This window comes from Anarhichas minor, unplaced genomic scaffold (genome assembly GCF_050575085.1).
Source record: "Anarhichas minor isolate MPS153535 unplaced genomic scaffold, ASM5057508v1 ptg000054l, whole genome shotgun sequence".
Classification (NCBI taxonomy): domain Eukaryota; kingdom Metazoa; phylum Chordata; class Actinopteri; order Perciformes; family Anarhichadidae; genus Anarhichas; species Anarhichas minor.
The window spans coordinates 1,949,694-1,967,186 of NW_027466500.1; the positions used below are offsets into that span (position 1 = coordinate 1,949,694).

General features: G+C 43.6%; 2 protein-coding genes across 3 annotated transcripts in view; one reads left to right on the forward strand and one right to left on the reverse strand.

Annotated features, from left to right (window-relative positions):
• On the forward strand, positions 1 to 16,149 carry LOC142931666 (protein FAM13A-like). Its single transcript, XM_076075692.1, has 19 exons — positions 1 to 195; positions 730 to 931; positions 1,104 to 1,313; positions 2,014 to 2,194; positions 3,490 to 3,661; positions 4,299 to 4,420; positions 7,431 to 7,655; positions 9,073 to 9,115; positions 9,602 to 9,682; positions 10,949 to 11,150; positions 11,874 to 12,123; positions 12,223 to 12,346; positions 12,790 to 12,871; positions 13,388 to 13,614; positions 13,732 to 13,815; positions 13,938 to 14,042; positions 14,238 to 14,440; positions 14,545 to 14,646; positions 15,064 to 16,149. The coding sequence occupies exons 1-19, from the start codon at positions 166 to 168 to the stop codon at positions 15,185 to 15,187; spliced, it is 2,769 nt and encodes a 922-aa protein (XP_075931807.1). The 5' UTR covers positions 1 to 165; the 3' UTR covers positions 15,188 to 16,149.
• Positions 14,679 to 17,493, reverse strand: part of LOC142931656 (phytanoyl-CoA hydroxylase-interacting protein-like) — an 18,030-nt gene continuing 15,215 nt past the window's right edge. For both annotated transcript variants that reach the window (XM_076075682.1, XM_076075683.1), the window contains exon 5: positions 14,679 to 17,279. In XM_076075682.1, coding sequence (XP_075931797.1) covers positions 16,736 to 17,279 — 544 coding nt within the window. In that variant the 3' untranslated portion in view covers positions 14,679 to 16,735. The remainder of the gene's footprint in view (positions 17,280 to 17,493) is intronic.

Below are 17,493 nucleotides of genomic sequence, written 5' to 3' on the forward strand. Positions count from 1 at the left end.
TTACACATACTGTGAGCGCAACGTTGGGATGTAAGTGCGATGGCAGTGATTATTCGTCGTGCGTCGGACTTTCCGAGCGTTTCTCGGAGTGGTTCATCATGTCGAGGAGGGGAAAATACTTCTACAATTGGAGAGAAATGGAGAGTTTTCCCGTGAGCTGAAAAAATGGGAGCAAGCGCTTCAGTGTCGCTCTGTGTAAGTTTAACTGCTAAGTTCTTTTGTTACATTCCTCGGTGTTTTAGAGTCCATTGCCCAACCGATTTCGCCTTGTTTGGGGCAGCTAATGGGGCTAAAGACAGCTAACCTGACGCTAACTGTTGCTGTGACATGGACATCTGCAGCATCTGGTGTCTGTGACTTTGACTTGACAAGCGAGTTGAATGTACATTTACACGTTTTATCGAGGAAACGTAGTGTATCATTTTATTGTTAATCAAGTAACTATTCACACACACACACTCACACACACACTTCTTGGTCTACTGATTATGTTTTGTAAGAAAAACATAAGAAAAGAAATGAGATGTTCACAGTTCTGACCTTATTCATTGATTTAAAACTCACATTGTCACTGCACCCCCCCCCCCCCCCCCCCCCCCCCACACACACACACACACACACACACAACACAGATCAAGTCATCCAGGAATGTGACTATTGTAAGTAAATGATGGGACAATATGATTTGTGTATGAGTCATCTGTTGCATGCCCTCTTCTTTTTATGCAGAGTGACCCGTCCTCAGTGAGAATCCTGAGGCCAAGTGCTAAGGTCAGTCCAGAGCCGATTGCTCCCACCCTGGTTTCAGAGCCTGAACTGTCCGCCAGGTGTGTGTTTGGTGTTGCCTTTGAAACACTGAGAGAGCGAGGGCAGATGGTTTGTGGAATACCCCTTGTGCTCAGAGACATGGTGGAGTTCCTCCATACGAAGGGTAATTGAGGCACATACTTGCTACTCTTGTTCTGTGACTCCTCTGCTCCTCTTTCATTCACTTTTATCACATCCCTGTTTCCTTCTCCTATCTTTATCTTGCTCTCTCAATGCAAAACAATACTCAAACGTGACGTGTATGTGTGTACTGACGTCTTGTTTTATTATTACAGGAATGCACCACAGAGGTCTGTTCCGCCTGTGTGGGTCGGTGGTGCGGACCACGAAGCTGAGGCAGAGATGGGACCGTGGAGAAAAGGTGGACTTGGAGCATGAGGAAGATGTCTCCACTGTGGCCTCGCTCCTCAAGCTCTTCCTTCGGGAAATGCCCACCGCCATAGTTCCCGAACCCCAGCGCGAACAGCTGGTTCTGAGCCTCACAGGTACTAGGAAAGCATGTTCGACTGGCATTATTTGGTTAATCAGGAGGATACCACAGCAAGTCAGACATAAGATACATTTGTTTGTTGTTTTGGGTTTGGTGAGTCTGCACATGTTCAGGGTTAAGCGATACAAGTTACATCTAAAAAGAACAACATGATGAATTGCCACAACATTTGTAAGTGTCACTTATCTCAAGAGACTGAATCGCTCAAAGATTCAGCATCAATATTCAATTTGTTTTGACATTTTAATCAAAGTCTGTCTGAGGACGCATGGGCTGGTTGTAGCAGCGGTGATCTGCACTCTGCTGAGTCAGCCTTTGTAGTTTTAATTGGGTTGAGGTTGATCCAGGAAAAGAGAACTGAGGAGCCGTGTGGTTAGAAATCCAAGAAACTTTGTGATGCTGAATGTACATTATATATTTATTAGTAATACAATTGGATTCTTGTACTGCTATTAATTATAAGTAAGATGTCCAGCAAAATAGTCTCCTTGCTCTACAGTCATTTAAATGAATGAATGTATTAAGCTGCTTATATTCTTCAATTTCATGTACTGTTTAAGGCTTATAAGAGTGTGTTAACATACTATGTAATATGAATCTGAGGCTGGTTACAGTGTGTATTCATAGATAACAAAGACTCGTGATTTAAAGTGCATTTTGATGAATGCTTCTATGATGTTTCTGCTTATTTCTAGGATATGCAGATGAGGCAGAGATGAACCGGTCTCTGAGAGAAAACCTTTGCCATCTCCCTGATGGCAACCTCATTATTTTGTCTTACCTCATCCACTTCCTATCCAGAGTGGCCGCTCACAGCCAATCAAATCACATGCCTGTGAAAAGTCTGGCAACCGTCTTTGGGCCTTGCATATTTCAGTAAGTTGCTGGTGTTGGTGCCACATTTAACTCCTCTCCAGACCTGTACTGGGACACCAGATTCCTGCCATCAAATCAGCACAGCCTGAGTAGACTTAACTCACATTAAGCTTCAGCTGACAGTTGGTTTACTGGATTTTAAGACAGTAAGTTTTTAGTTAGTTTTGAAGACATGTAGCTGGATTTCTCTAAAAGTACCACAAAGCACAAATGTTCCCTTCACAGTTAGTGGTTATAGGCTCTCTTCAAGCTTCTTTGTCACATCCAGATGGAATAAACTTTTTGTCAGCTTCAGTGGTTGGTCTTCTGTTACATTTTTCCACAGCTTCACTTCTAAGTTGGGGTGGAGTCAGATTTTTCCAGGAAATGGGTGTGGCTGATAACACAGAGGATGGCACACACAAAGACAGACCGATATAACAAGAGGTCATCAGGATACTGCTCCCCTCCTGTTACCGCTATCACTGTAAACATTGTCACACTTATAATTAGACTTGTATTGTTTCAGTTGTTGCCACAGAGGAAAGGATGTATTCCGTTCAATCAACAACCTTTCAAAGTCTTCCCACATCCCTCGATCGCCCCGTCTCATCTGTGCCAGCCTTGTTTTCTCCGAAAGTTAACGGCATGACAGTGGAATGTGGTGTTAGTCACGCTGTGTGTGTGTGTGAGGGGAAAATGTCAGATGATTATAGCCGGGGGAGGGAGAGTTGTTTAGGAGGTGCAGAGTTGGGAGCAGATGCTTCGGAAAAATTGTGTGTGTGTGTGTGTGTGTGTGTGGGGGGGGGGGGGTTAGGTTGCTGTAGCTGCAGCTGGAGAATGTCCTAGGTTATTTTTTTCTGGTTGTAAAGGCATGAGAAGAATAGCGGAGGAAAAGAGGAATGTTATAATGGTTTGAATGAAAATGATTAAAGAGAGAATGAGAAATACATGCTCACATTTGACACTTCCTCTTCCCTGTATGCTATGTTGACCTCTACCTACCATGTATACACCATAGTGGACAATGTCAACCACGGCATGGCTCATTACAAACTAACAGCTGCTTCAAGGTAAACATGTGACCACTATTTTGGTCTGAGGTGGGGCTTACCTCCATATTGAGAATGTTACGTCACATCTCACAATTTCAATCTTTTTTCTTGAGTGCAGATTTTGACTCACCTAATGCAGTCTGACCAGTTGGTCTCAGTTCCCTTCCACTAGATGGAACCCTTTTCCATTATGTTGACTCTTATTAATAGAGGACCATTTTGAACATATAGTACATGTGACATTGTGTTGTCTTTGTGCAGTGTTCCCTCAGGTCCCCGGATGCTGGAGGAGCAGTATGTGTGTAACAGCCTGTTGTTTCATCTCCTGAGGCATCAGAAGGTTCTCTTTCCAATCCATGCCGAGGACACAGTGGCCTCCTCAATCACCTCCTCCTCCCCCCCTCCTACTCTATCTGCTCTTTCACACTTTGAGGTAACCCGTGTTTTTTTTCTCCTTCCTTTGACAGAAATTGTTACATCACTGATTGCTTTTCTGTGGTCTGTACTTTTTTTGATTACGTCTTTCCAACAAACAGAACTATTTTATCTGTTATCTTCTTACTGGTGCACTATGTAGAGGGTATCAGCAAGTCGTGAAAAGTATATTCGGTCTTTTCTTGTCGTAACAGTACCATTATGTATAAATATCTTTTGCGTGCGGTTGCGGGGTATATCGGGGAGATTACACACCTGTAAACTAGAAGTGGGATTGCTGCATCAGTGGACTGTGCAGTAGCTGTTCAATCCTCTTTTGTGGAGTCTGAGTCATCACCATCAGACCTGTAGCAAACCCTGCTGCTACTGCTAGCCACATTAGCTTTGGACAAAGCTCATCCACTTATCTGGTTCCTGGCCGTGTTAAATGATTAATTACATTACTTGGTATTATCGATATGTTCAACATAAAATTGCATTCTCTGTGGTATTAAAATGTCTACAGTCAAGTCTACAGTAAATGCATAAAGATAAAGCAAAAAAAAAGCTTTGAGGTTTTGTTATGGTGTGTGTGTGTGCGTGTGTGTGTGTGTGCGTGTGCGTGCGCGTGTATTTACTCTTTTTGTCCTCGGTAGGTCCGATCCAGCAGATGTCACTCTGAGCAGAGTAGTGTGGAGAGTTTGGAGGGAGAGACCGCTTCCATCTCAGCGACCAGTCATTTTAATCAAACAATACAGATGCAGTGTCAACTCAACAGGTACTATCGTTACCTTAGCATCTGTAACCTTGTCATTGCACTCGACAGACAGACAGACATCACTGAATAGTCATGTGGAATGAATATACACAAGCCTCTCCCTTATAAATCTTGTCCCGGGGGATTATTTGGACCTGCATTTCACTCTGTATTCAGCTGTTGCATGTTCAGCTGATTTCTGATTGCAAATATAAAAAATGGCACCACAGTGTTGCTGCTTGAAGGAACAGAGAAATGGGACAATGGCGAATTGGTCCCCCAGACAGAATCTACATACTAGCTGCCATCTGCTTGTTGGGAACTTTTCCCACTCGCAACTCTGAGGCTGCTGTGCTCTTTCCTATTTTTAAAATGTTGCCACAAGGTTGCAGCCGTCAAAGTTGATTTATTTATTGTCTACTATTGTCCGCCCCTAGTCAGCATGCAACATGGCATTCACGTGCATTTGCTAATTCATTTTGTGGCTGTCGTCCACGTGACAGTATGTCAGTATAGTTGTGTGTCTGGTATCTTAATTTGTGTTTGTGTGTGGACGGGAGATCTGCTTGAAGTTAATGGAGGTAAAGACTTGTTCCTCTTGTTTACTTTATGATGATGCAGATCTGTCCTCGGTGGAATTCAGGTCAATGAGGATGTTATTCCAAAATATGCATGACGTATTACTCATAAATCCTTGTGAACTACTGGCAAAATTTGATATGAAGATCATAGAAATATCTAAAGGTCAGAGCCGTCAGATTGGCCAGACTGTAATTTAACTACTCTGTACGCTACGTGTCTGTTTAAAGAGGAGTCATCAGGTGGCATGACATGTGCAGAATATGTGTGTGTGTGTGTGTGTGTGTGTGTGTGTGTGTGTGTGTGTGTGTGTGTGTCTTTTACAGTTTAGATGGGGTGAAAGGGTTGGTGGCCGTCTCAAGTCTTTGCATTGCTGCACACCGACAGACACAACCTTGTATTTGTTTCCACAGCTTTAGCAGGCATAAGAAGCTGCATCATCAGCTGTCTGTCCTTTAGATCTGATGTATTGTCTGAATTCCTCTTTCGTCGTTAGTCTGAGTTTCCTCACCTGAGGGCGTCCAGATGAAATACCTACAGTATGTATGTGGGTTTGAACATGTATTTTGCTCTTGTGTTTATTTACTTGTTCTTCATGACAAGTGCAGCAGCACAGGATTCAGATAAAGTTACCATATTTCTCATGGTTCCTTTTGTTAAAAAAGGCTTCTCTCAGGTTAAAGTTGCCATTTAAACAAATAAAAAAATTGGCCCTTTTTCGGTTGTTTTCATTGAGACATGTCAGACTGGGATTTGGATCTTCTTTCTCCAAAAATGCATTTACATGCTGTTCAGTCTGGTTATGTCTGGACCTCTAAGCTTCCCACTAACGTCACAGTCCATATTGATTCTAGTCTAATTATACCTACAAAGGGTTGGATTTCAAAACAAGTGTCTGTTTAATTCTAAGAAAAAGGACAGAGTTTTCACTAAGTCATTACTTAAGTAATATCTTACAACGTCTCTAATTTATCCCTAAAATTATCAGTTTTCAGCTCAAGTTTGGATATGTAGGTCAAGAAATATATGTTATATATAAATGGGCTTTGTTGGTCGATACTCATGAATAATCTTCCCTATGTTGTCAGGTTTTATACATCAGTATTACTCATAAATAATTCTGATTCAGCATATCTGTCACCGTTTAAGCTGGCGTGTTTGAGTGTGAATGTATCCGTCTGTGTTGCATTTATTTGTCTATTTGTGTCTCGGCCTACTTCAACCTCTATTCTAGTGCTAGAACTGGCATTGTTGATCCCAGATATGTGCTGCCCTATGGGAGATTATATCTGGGTCTGCGAGCTTGTGTGTGTGTGTGTGTGTGTGTGTGTGTGTGTGTGCGCGTGCACCAGTAATTGAAGCGGGTGGGTGAACTCTCTGCCTCTGGGTGTCACTTGTGTTTTTGACCATCAAGCACTCCTCATCTGTGCTCTCTTTTCTTTCTGTCTTTGTCTTTTTCCATCCCTCTAAAGTAGCAACCTGCTCGCTGTCGTATGTGAATCCGTATTCTAGCTGCTTTGAGTGTAGACGTTTTTGGCAAAGGATGTTTTCTTGTCTCATCTGCTTCAGTGGCAACAACCACGGGTCTACGGTCCTCCTCACGTGAGTGAGATAATGCAACGTGGTCTTTGGACGAAATGTAGTCGCTTTAGAGCGCTCAATAATGCTAAACTATAGTTATGGACACACAAAGAACTCTGTGGTTTGAGAAGCAGTGGCTAATGTGTGCGTCTTGTTAGTTTCTTGCCGCTGCTGTACTGACCCGTCTGCTGTAGGTTACAGCTCGCTTTAAGCAAGTACGTGTGTCGTGTGGTCGAGGCATATCAGTTGTGTTGTTGTCGCCGGGAGCAGCTCCATAGAGCTCCATGAGTCATGTCATAGTGTAGCATTAGATCAAGCACTCCTGATTGATGTTACCTGGTGTGGAGGCCAGCAGTTTTCTCTGGGAATCACAGTTGGACATTCCAGACGTTACTTGATATGCAGATGGTTGCACATGTGTTGTTAGATTTGACATATATTGTGTTCCTGCTAACGTAACATGGATCTATCTTAGTTTTATTCGAGTGCCTCTACTGATTTGGTTGTTTTTTCTTTAGAGTGCTTTTCATGGTACTCAAAGACACTTACGTAAGATAAAGTGATCACACAAGAAGTATACAACACACAATATTAATCACGCATAACAATCAGTAGAAGCAGATTTGAACATGGTGAGGTTGTTGCAGTCCATCTATGAGTGTCTTTGTGTCTTTAAAAGTTTCTTAGATGTCCTCTGTTCTTATTTAAGCCTTATATCTGATCTATAAAGCATTGGTCATTGATTTATTATCCATCACCATATTGTATACATTACACGTAATAAAGGATGCCTCATTAGAGAGTGCACTTTCCTCCTGTGTGTGCACTCCTCTGTCTATCTCACTCTCTCTCTTTCCACGTCTCTCCATAGTCCTGACGCACTGAGGCAGGGTTGTGACTCCAGCCCTGACGTCAGCGCTGACATTCAGACGCTGATTCCAGACCAGGAGGCTCTGGAGGAGAGAAGTGACAGTACAGAGGCAGGTTGTGTGCTCTCCTGCTACACTGACCCAGGGTCAGAGCAGCACTCACTCCAGAGCATACCATCCCAAAGCCTCAAGGGGGAGCCAGCGGAGTTGCAGTGCACCACACAGGGGTGAGCGCTTCTTCTGTTTGTCTCTCCTTTTTTCACACACAGGTGATGTTTTCAGCTGAAATCATTTGACGAGGTGACAGCTGTTCACATGACACATTTGCCCCCTTCAAGACTCAACCATCCAATACATTTTCATTAGGAATAGTACAGCTCCTCTACATTTTAATGAGTGTTTATTCATCTACAGGATCTTTTCGCAGTACAAGATGCCACCATTCACCTCCAAGTCAATGGAACCAGAGGAGGAAGAGGAGGAAGAGGAGGAGGAAGAGGAGGAAGAGGAGGAAGAGTTAGAGGACAGAAGGACACCTTCCTCACCCGTTAAAGACGACTGTTCAACGGTGTGCATTGTTTTGTTTTTCTTGATTTCTTTTCTTTCTCTCTCTTTCTCTCTCTTTCTCTCTCTTTCCCTCTCTTTCCCTCTCTTTCCCTCTCTTTCCCTCTCTTTCCCTCTCTTTCCCGGGCCCATTAAACTATCTCCAGCTTTCAGCACTAACACCTCCCGCTGTGAATATCATTGAGCGACTAAACGGTTTCTATGAACTTACACGTTTATATTTAGACCAGATCTCTAAAGATGTGGTGAATTAAATAAGAAACAGTACAGACGTACAGTCACCTGCTGCTCATGCTGCAAAATATATTCTGTGGAGTATGTAGTGTTGAATAGAGAAACAAAGCACAATAACGCTTTAAATGTTTAAAGTGGAACATCTTTCAGCTCAACATGTGAGTGGAACTGAATTGTTTTTCAGGCTTCCACAGATGCGGGACAGAAATCCTCAATTTCAGACTGCTGCATAGCGAATGAATCGCAGAACAACAACCAAACACGGACTCGGCACGCGGAGAGGTGAGAGGAACGTTTCTGCACAAAGACATATTTGCAGAAGAACCACCAACAAAAGTGTCTGTGTTAGTAGTTCTGGAGCGGTTCAAATGTATCAGAATTCATTTGATCTAATTCCTTTGGATGCTGGTTCATCTCAGCTCATCTCTCAGCCCAGCCAGATGAGAAGTAGGTTATCAGAGCACTGCTTTGCTCACAGTCATGGTTTTGATAAGATTCCGGTCCAACTAACACTGACTTGCCACAGGGGCTCACGTGGAGCCGACCGACTAGCTGGATTAGGTCGACACTAGCATGGCGCCACGCTGAGCTTTTGTTTGCGCTGCCTCAGGACAGGACAATTATGCCTCATTAGTGTCAGACATGAATAAGCCATAACCTTAATGACTGTATGGCCTCAAAGCTTCAGAAAGCGCTGGGCGGTGTGATACAGTATTGATTATGAATACAGACGGAGCCCCATGGTTGTTAAAGTCACATGGATTGTGGACCATGGGGAGAAACGGTGTTCTTATTTTAATGCAGTTTTATCGTATTTGCCTGTTGTTGACGGTCTTTGTTTTTCAGCAAACTGTGCTGCACAGAGTACAAGACGGAAGCCAAAGAGAAGGTAAACAGAACTTTGTCGAGCGTTGGCTGCCATCTTCAAATTATTTCTACTGACCCCTGTTTTTAAAATCCATTCATCCTCTGAAAGCCAGGTCTGAGAGTTTATAGCCATCGGCTTGTGAGCTAGCAAAATGTAATGCACTAATGCACAAGAAAAGTCCAGTCAGTTCACCCAAGGTTGTAGAGTAAAAGAAAAGTTTCAAATTGATATGAATACTTGGTTAGATTTACAGCACAGACAGAGGAAAAGGGGCTGATGTTAAACTGTTGACGCCACAACCGACTACAACAGGTTTACCAGGCTAACCCATAATATAACAAGATTTATGATGAAAAGATAACTGGACCTGCTGAAAAAGTTGATGAAAGGATGTGTCTCTGCATGTATCATTGTAACCTCCATATTTGCGTGTACATGGGGGCGTCAGTCAGTAAGAGGGCTTTGGGAATGTGACTTCACCGGTGCGTATGCGGTCTGTTTCTACAGGGGAGAGGAGGAGACGGAGGAGGATGTAGTGGTTCTCCTGACAGACATCGTGATTGCAGAGGCAGGAACAACAGCCATGACGTACGTTCTCCTTCCCCGCAATCTTTATAGATAGATAGACACAAATTAACACTTTGTTTAGGTTGAGGGTATCTGTGACAACAAGACAGTTGATACCTCCAGTGATTTGTGTGTGTGTGTGTGTGTGTGTGTGTGTGTGTGTGTGTGTGTGTGTGTGTGTGTGTGTGTGTGTGTGTGTGTGTGTGTGTGTGTGTGTGTGTGTGTGTGTGTGTGTGTGTGTGTGTGAGCTTTTTTGCCTGTGGGTTTTTTCTTCCCCTCCCTTCCATCCTTCCACCTCTGCGTGACGCACAAAGCAGTGTTTTTTAATTTTTTTTATGAATGAAGCGCCGGGGAGGATGGGAAAGGAGAAGCAGAGCCCTTATCTGCTGCTGCTGCTGATGATGATGCTGACGATGATGTCAGAGCACATAAATCAACAAAACAAAAGCCCCAAAAACAAAATCTGCATTATATTCCGACGTTTGAGAACATTTTTTGGTGCGGTTGTTTTCTCACCGTGCATCAGAATTCATTGCATCTACATCCAATATCACACACACACACACACACACACACACACACACACACACACACACTCATACACTCATACAGAGGCTACGTGACTCCCTGCAGCTCCGTCAAAATGACTCCTTGGCTCAGTCTGACAACGTTGCCATGGAAACGCCTCGTCATATACAGCGCCTCTCTCCTCCCTCGCGCGGCACGCACCCACATGAGAGGTATTCCCCCCCCTCCCTTCTCCCGTTGCATTTTGAATAATCCATGTGGAGGCTGTTCAGCAGCAGAAGTGCCGGGAACGCCGGTCAGAAGGAGAGCCATGTGGATTTAGGGGATCTCTTTTGGGGGGGGGGCAGCACCTCACGTGTGCTGCTTGCAATGACGATTTCTGCCTGCGTTTGTTACCGACTGTGAGCCTTGGATGATCAAGGATTTGCTTTTTTTTTGAGAAGTTTGTTTCTTGTACTTCAGCCACCCGCCAAAGCAGCCTGCTCACAGAGCTGTATTCACTGTCCTCTGACTCATTTCTCTCTCAGGAGGACGAGGCATCCACTCATCTCACCTCATCCTGCAACTCTCTCTGCCGAACCACGCTTCACAGCAGAGTATATATTTACATCGGAGAGAGTAAAATGGATTTTACAGGGTTTCTCTGAGCAGCATGTGACACGTTGAAGAATCCCTTCCACACAAACTACGACGCCGCTCTGACTTCTCCTGTCGCTGCCCGTCTGCATCCCTGAAGCCATGTTCTGCTTCTGTTTCCAGAGCCCCTCCTTCAAGCTACAAGCCCTGGATGCTGACTTGGGACCCCCGCCCTCACCGGTAGACCCCCAAGTTCAGGATAACCTACCTGCCCAGCAACAGCGTCTTTTTACGGAAGTAAAGAATCCGAATTTGACCCACAAGCTGCCTCTCCACTCGCCGTCGTCACCACCAGCTCGGGATCCGGTCGACTCGCCACAGTCTGGTAAGACAATGAAGTGATGATAGCCCTATTTCTCAAGTTTAATATCTGTTTGGGGTTGTAAAAGCCCATTGCCAATTGACTTAATTGATCTACTTTTGTCATAAATGTATTTAGGCAAATTATGCCCAGAGCATGTCACAGTGCCGTTATTGTCAGCTTGGAGGGTCTCATTGGGAATCAAACCCAGAACCCTGTCAGTGCAAGAACCGCACTTCATACTCTATCTATTAATATAATCTAATTCATCGCCTGTTTTCATTCAGAGCATCTTTCTAACTGCTGTGATTCCGTTGGTGCACGTTAAATAAAGGCCAATAGGTTTTGACAGCGAGCTGTGAGCTTCATCCTTTCCCACAGCTGGGTGTGTCGGTAACGGCGCACCAAGCTACGATGCTGTTACTGTTGCAGCACTGCACAGCCACCGATGACTTTTTGAATAATATGTAATATTTATCATAGTGTAGTTTTTATTTACACTTTTGTTTTTCCATGTCTTTGTTGTGGCTAAACATTGATAGAAAGGTTTTTTTTGGATGTCTTTGTAGCTTGAATAGGAAAGAGCTATTTCTCATTCTTTCATTGTCCTTTTTGTCTCGCCTCCCTCTCTTTCTCTTCCCTACTTCCCCTCTACCCTCTTTCTCCCTCTCTCACATCTCTTATTTTGTCTATTTATGGGTATTTTCATGATTTAAGTTGATATTTTGTCCTTTCTGTCTATTACAGTACACATGGCATTCCCTCGTTCATTAGAGTCCAGTCCTGTCCTGTCCACTGCAATTTCTTCTGAGGGGATTTCAGGAAACGACACCCTGCTGAGCCCACCAAGCCCTAAAACCAGCCCGCTCCTCTCTCGTTTCACGATGAGTGACTGCCCCATTCCTTCGCCTCGCTGCCCCAACCTCAGTCACAGCCTGCGCTACAACCTAGACCCGGACGCAGCCCCTTCTCCACCCAGCTCACAGCACATATGCATGTAAGACGATTGTTTTCTCAGATGAGATCCCAGGTGATAGTTAAATGCACGTTACCAGTCCTCCTTGCATCACGGAACTGTTTGTGTTTCTGTCTTCAGGGCTCGCAGCAGTGGCCATACAGAGTCAGACGTGTCCATCTTAGTGCTCAAGAGACACATTCACACCCTGAAGAAGAGGATCAGGCGTTTTGAGGAGCGTTTTGAACAGGAGAAGCACTATAAGGTGAGAAATCAGAGATGCTCGGTCAGCTGGATTCTCCTGTGTCGTGATTTGATTGGAAGTTATTGCCTCAGAGTGTGAAGCTCAGTGTTGCCTTTTTCCAAAGCCAATAACCAGCTCTCACAGAGTCATAGGACGGATTTATTTTGTCCTGATTTTGTGTGTGTGTGTGGCTGGGTGTGAATAAGTGATGATAAATTTGTAAAATGAAGCTGTGGATGCTATTAGCATCATACTAGAGTGATCTACTCCCTCTGCTGGCACATTAGAAAATGACAGTTTGTCAAACCACGCATCCTTGTTCAACTGGTTGAGATGGCTGCTACACAACAGAATTATGTTAAAATCAGATCTCAGACCAGGGGACAACGTACAGAGTAAAGTTACAGGTACTTAATACAAGAGACCAAGTTCTTTCAGTGATGTGAGTTTGTTGTTTTTGTCAGCCGGCACATAACGACAAGACGGCACATCCAGAGGTGGCTAGACTGATGAAGGAGCTCATCAAGAGTCGCAAGCAGCTTAAAGGTCAGTTTAAAAACCACGAACACACACTCACACACATGATTAATGATTGCAATGGTGGAAGATGTATTTAGATTGCTTGAGAAAAAGTATAAATACAACAATGTAAAAATAGTATAATCAGCTGAATGTACTTATAGTATCAAAAGGAAAAGTGCTCATTCTGAAGAAAAATTGCTCCTGTGACTTATGAAATGTCAGGAAAACAAAGTCATAGTATGTCATAAGGTATGTCACGAAAAAGTAATTGTGTAGTGTGTCATAAAAATGTCACAGTATAGATGTCATAAAGTAAGCGGTGGAAATGTCATAGTAAAGTAGCCATAAAAAAAAGAGTAATATATCATAATACCAAAAATGTCGTAGTATAGTATGCCATAAAATATATCAAAAAGTATTTTAAAATGTCAGTTATCATAAAAAAAAGTCACAAAAAGTCATAGTATAATATGTCATAAATCATGTCATAATAATTTCATAGTATAGTAAAATGTCTTTCATTTTTCTGAACTTTTTCAGAGCTGAAGCTGAAACAATCAGAAGAGGGTCTGAGAGGACAGGGAGACCTAAACCCATCAGCTGAAACATGCAGTACCAGCAGAGACCAGAGGGAAGCAGCACTTACAGACACCGAGCTGCCGCAACTTAACAGCAACACCAAGCCACACGCGGAGGAAACCGTCAACACCATAAGCAACAGACTGAAGGAAAGACGACGAGAGCTGAGCCTACCGGACAGTGTGGAGGTTGGTTTAGGCAGAAATGCTTTCACTACACACACACAAATATTGTAATATAGATTTGCAAAACAATAAAGACTAAAACATCACCATAATATATGTAATTTGTGCATGTATGTGCAGGAAATGTCCCATTTCCAGGTGTCAATGGAGAAGGCCAGTCTGCAGAAGTGTTTGCTCTACTTTGAGAGTCTGCACGGACGACCGGTAAGACCCCCTCCTATATGTGTATCTGTTGTTTTACTTTAATACTTTAGCTCTCATCTCCTTGTCCTAACATGGTTGGTTCCTCTTTATCTCAACAATAACAAAGTGGTTTCTGTCTTCAGAGTACCAGGCAGGAGCGGACTCTGATGAAACCTTTCTACGATCGGTACCGTCTCGTCAAGCAGCTGCTGCTTTCCTCTGCTGCTACAGCCGTCATTACCACCATTGTAAGTGAATATCTGATAATAAAATTCATAGAGAAAAATTATGGAATCTGTAGAACCACACAAACCCTCCAGATTTTGTGTGGATAAACTGTCCATGGCATACGAAGTGTGTCACTCTGTTGCTCTCTAGTGGCCAGATATGAGAGCTACATTATGACAAGCATTGCCACCCTGTGTGCGTTCGTGCCTACATAGGAGGAAGAGGAGGGCTCTGATGAAGAGCGTCCTAAACAGCAAAGCCCCAGGCTGCTGAAATCTTCCAGGTGCGAGTCTTCAGATGAGCTGCTGCGCCTGCCTTCTCTAGAAATGTCTGAAACACCTCTCGTGTCCCCGCTGGAGGAGGTGAAGGATCTGCAGCCACAGATCATCACAATGGCAACACTACATGAAGCTTCCAGGTAGAGTGTGTGTGTGTGGGGCATCATCAGCTCTATGGTGGGATTTTCAATTAAATTTACTATTCAGTTTTTATTTTTATTATTCTTTGATTCTTTCTTTACAGACCTGAGTTACTGGATCACCTCAGGACGGCACGATTAGAGAAGCAGAGGCTTCACCTGGCGCTCCGAGACTTTGAGGACCACTTCTACATGCAGACCGGCAGGTAAAGGTTACACACACACACATCCAAACTACTTGGCTTTTGAATTTTATTTTGTCTTTTAATAAACTTGGAACATTTGGTTCCCAACAATGCCTTGTGAAAAACAAAGAAAAAACATCCACAAAAGAAAGTCCATCGTAATGGTACGACAGTGTCACTTAACGTTAATACAGCACAGAGAGCTCAGGACAGAGACGGAGAGATAGACGTTTGCTCGGAACTGTACACATCCTTTGTCCTGTACATGTTAGTCCTCCAAAGTAAACGATACATTTAAGTTTTTGATTACAATACACACTGTTCAAAGCTATCCGAGTAAGGCAACATAGGGACTATCAACCAGTAGTGGAAGCTGCTGCAAGTTGTTTGAAACTACTGAAGTTTTGCATCCATCTTTTCTCTATTTATTGTTAACAGGGCTTGTCAGAAGGAGGACCGTGGACCGATGGCAGAGGAGTACTGCCAGTACAAGAACCTCAAAGCGAAGCTCCGCCTCCTCAAGGTCCTGCTCAGTAAACAGGACTCAACCAAGACTAGTTGAGTTAACTCACAGTGGGACTTTAATACTCAACAGGACTGATCATTTCCGAAGAATCTGGTTGTTTCATGCCATGCTCTTGATGTGTATGCACTTTACATGAATAATACTGGTGGAAAGTCTTAATGAAATGCTGCGCAACTGCAGTTTTTCTGTCCCAAAAACACATCTGTTGTCATTTATGTCAAGGATGCGCTGTAACATATTAGTAATTTACAATTACTAAACGTATGTTTATGGCACTCTGTTACTTGCCTTTTTTGTCCTTGCCATAACACTAGTTTTGGACAGCTTCGTCCATCGTTAATGTGGAAAAAAAAAGGTGTAAGCGTAAATGCAATCAATGAGACAATCATGTTGTGTTTGTGCATGTCAGTTTCTTTGTCCTACATTGTGCTATGATATGCATTAATTACTTCAGCGTTGATCTTAAGTCACTTTACGTGTTCACCTAGGGAAATATGACAACAAAACTATTCCAGTGCAAGTTCTATATGCTGTCAAATTAGTGTTTATCCCCTATTTTGCCTGTATGAAGTAATCCCCCTTAAATGCAGTTGTTAATAATGGTCAGAGCTTTTGACATTGTGCACTTCCGGTTTATATAGTTTTCTATATATAGAGAGAGAGAGAGAATATATATATGAATGTATCAATAAAAATAAATATTTTTTCACATTTATTCTGCTAAACACAGTTTATGATTCTACTTTCTTTCTTTCCGGCCAGACTACGATAAAATAAGAGCGATTGTTGCAGAAAAGGTTGCTGTGGTAGAGGTACTAACAGCTTTCATACTCATGCTGCATCATGCTTTTTTTTAAAGGTTAACAAGTAGTTCACATTCGGTCATCAGACTTGGTGAATACACATCTGAGAGGCTGTTGAATTAGTACTGTTAAGATTCTACAGAGGTCTCACGTCTGGTTTAGTACCTTTGGTGTAACGAAAGATGACCGATGATGCTGCAGCCCTAGAAAACTGTAGTACCAGTCCGTGCCACTAGTAGGAGGAGAAAAGGTCTACTGTGGAATGAGAAGAAAACATCGGAAACAACAAAATGCTTGTCCACACAAACCGTGGAAACGCAATCATCAGCATATCAATAATAACAAGGCAAAGGTCATTAACAAAATATAGGACAAGTGTTTAAAGAGAACAGGGAATAGAAGCAGCCCACGTTTGTTAATAAAGTTAAAGGGTTTAAGTCAGAACGCCAGTGTTGACTTGCGGGATGGATGGGTCTGTGTTGGTGGTCCCTTACGTTAGGTACATTTTTTTTTTTTCTTTTTAACATGGAGGGTAACCCTTTTTAGATGAGACGAAGGTGCAGGTGTTGAAGCGTGTACCCTCCTCTTCTTTGGGAATGATGGTCTCTTCAGAGTACAGAGCTGTGTCAGATACGTTGGTGTGCATATCTGGAAGCCTACTAAAATCTGCTGCTTCATGCATGTTTCCGTCTTCTTCATCAGTACATGTGGACTTACTGTGTGTGTTTAGAGGTCAGTCACTGCTAGTCTCCTCCCCCTCCTTCCTAAAATATGCCTCTTCTTAGCGTCCCACACTGATGTTGCAGGTCTTGCAGCTGGGGTCCTTCTTGGCATTTACTGTGGACATGCTCATCAGCTGGTGCCCGCTGATCTCAGCCACCGTGCCCACCGCCAGGTCTACGGTCTCCGTGTAGATCACCTCCAGGATGACGTCCTGGGCGTGGTGAAACACCAGACTGCCGTCACCCTCTTCATCCTGCTTGCAGGTAAGGAACCGGTTGTTGGTGATGTCTAGCGCAGGAAGCCGCTGCTTACAGAACTCGTCTCCCGTGGAGCCCTTTGGCGCCAGGACCAGAATGACGTAGTGGTAGGCTGTATACATGCAGTAGAAGTCTCCAAAGTAAAGGTTGGTGTCGGGGTTGAAGAATGTGTCGGCCCGGACCTCAAAGCGGTGGCGGCCGTAAGGGGAGTCCTGCGGAGGCTTGCCTGTGTTGAACTCTGTGTTGCAGCAGAAGTAAATGCCCTCCAGCTTGCCACTGATGGGGGACCCGTGGCTGCCACTGTTGTCTTTCACTGACCGCAGCATCTGGTTCTCCTGCGCCTCCCTGGAGTTAAGAAAAAAAAAAAAAGAATGAAATTGAAACAATCGGTAAGAAATCTGCACATTGTTTTGATCTGTAGTGTTCGTGTTCCCCCTCAGAGAGCAGGGGCATCGCTTTATCAAGTTTCATGAGAATAATACTCCGTGTATGACACACGGTGTGAAAGCTGATTGAATGTGTGAGATCAGATGCAGCCAGAGCCGGACACAAAACAGTC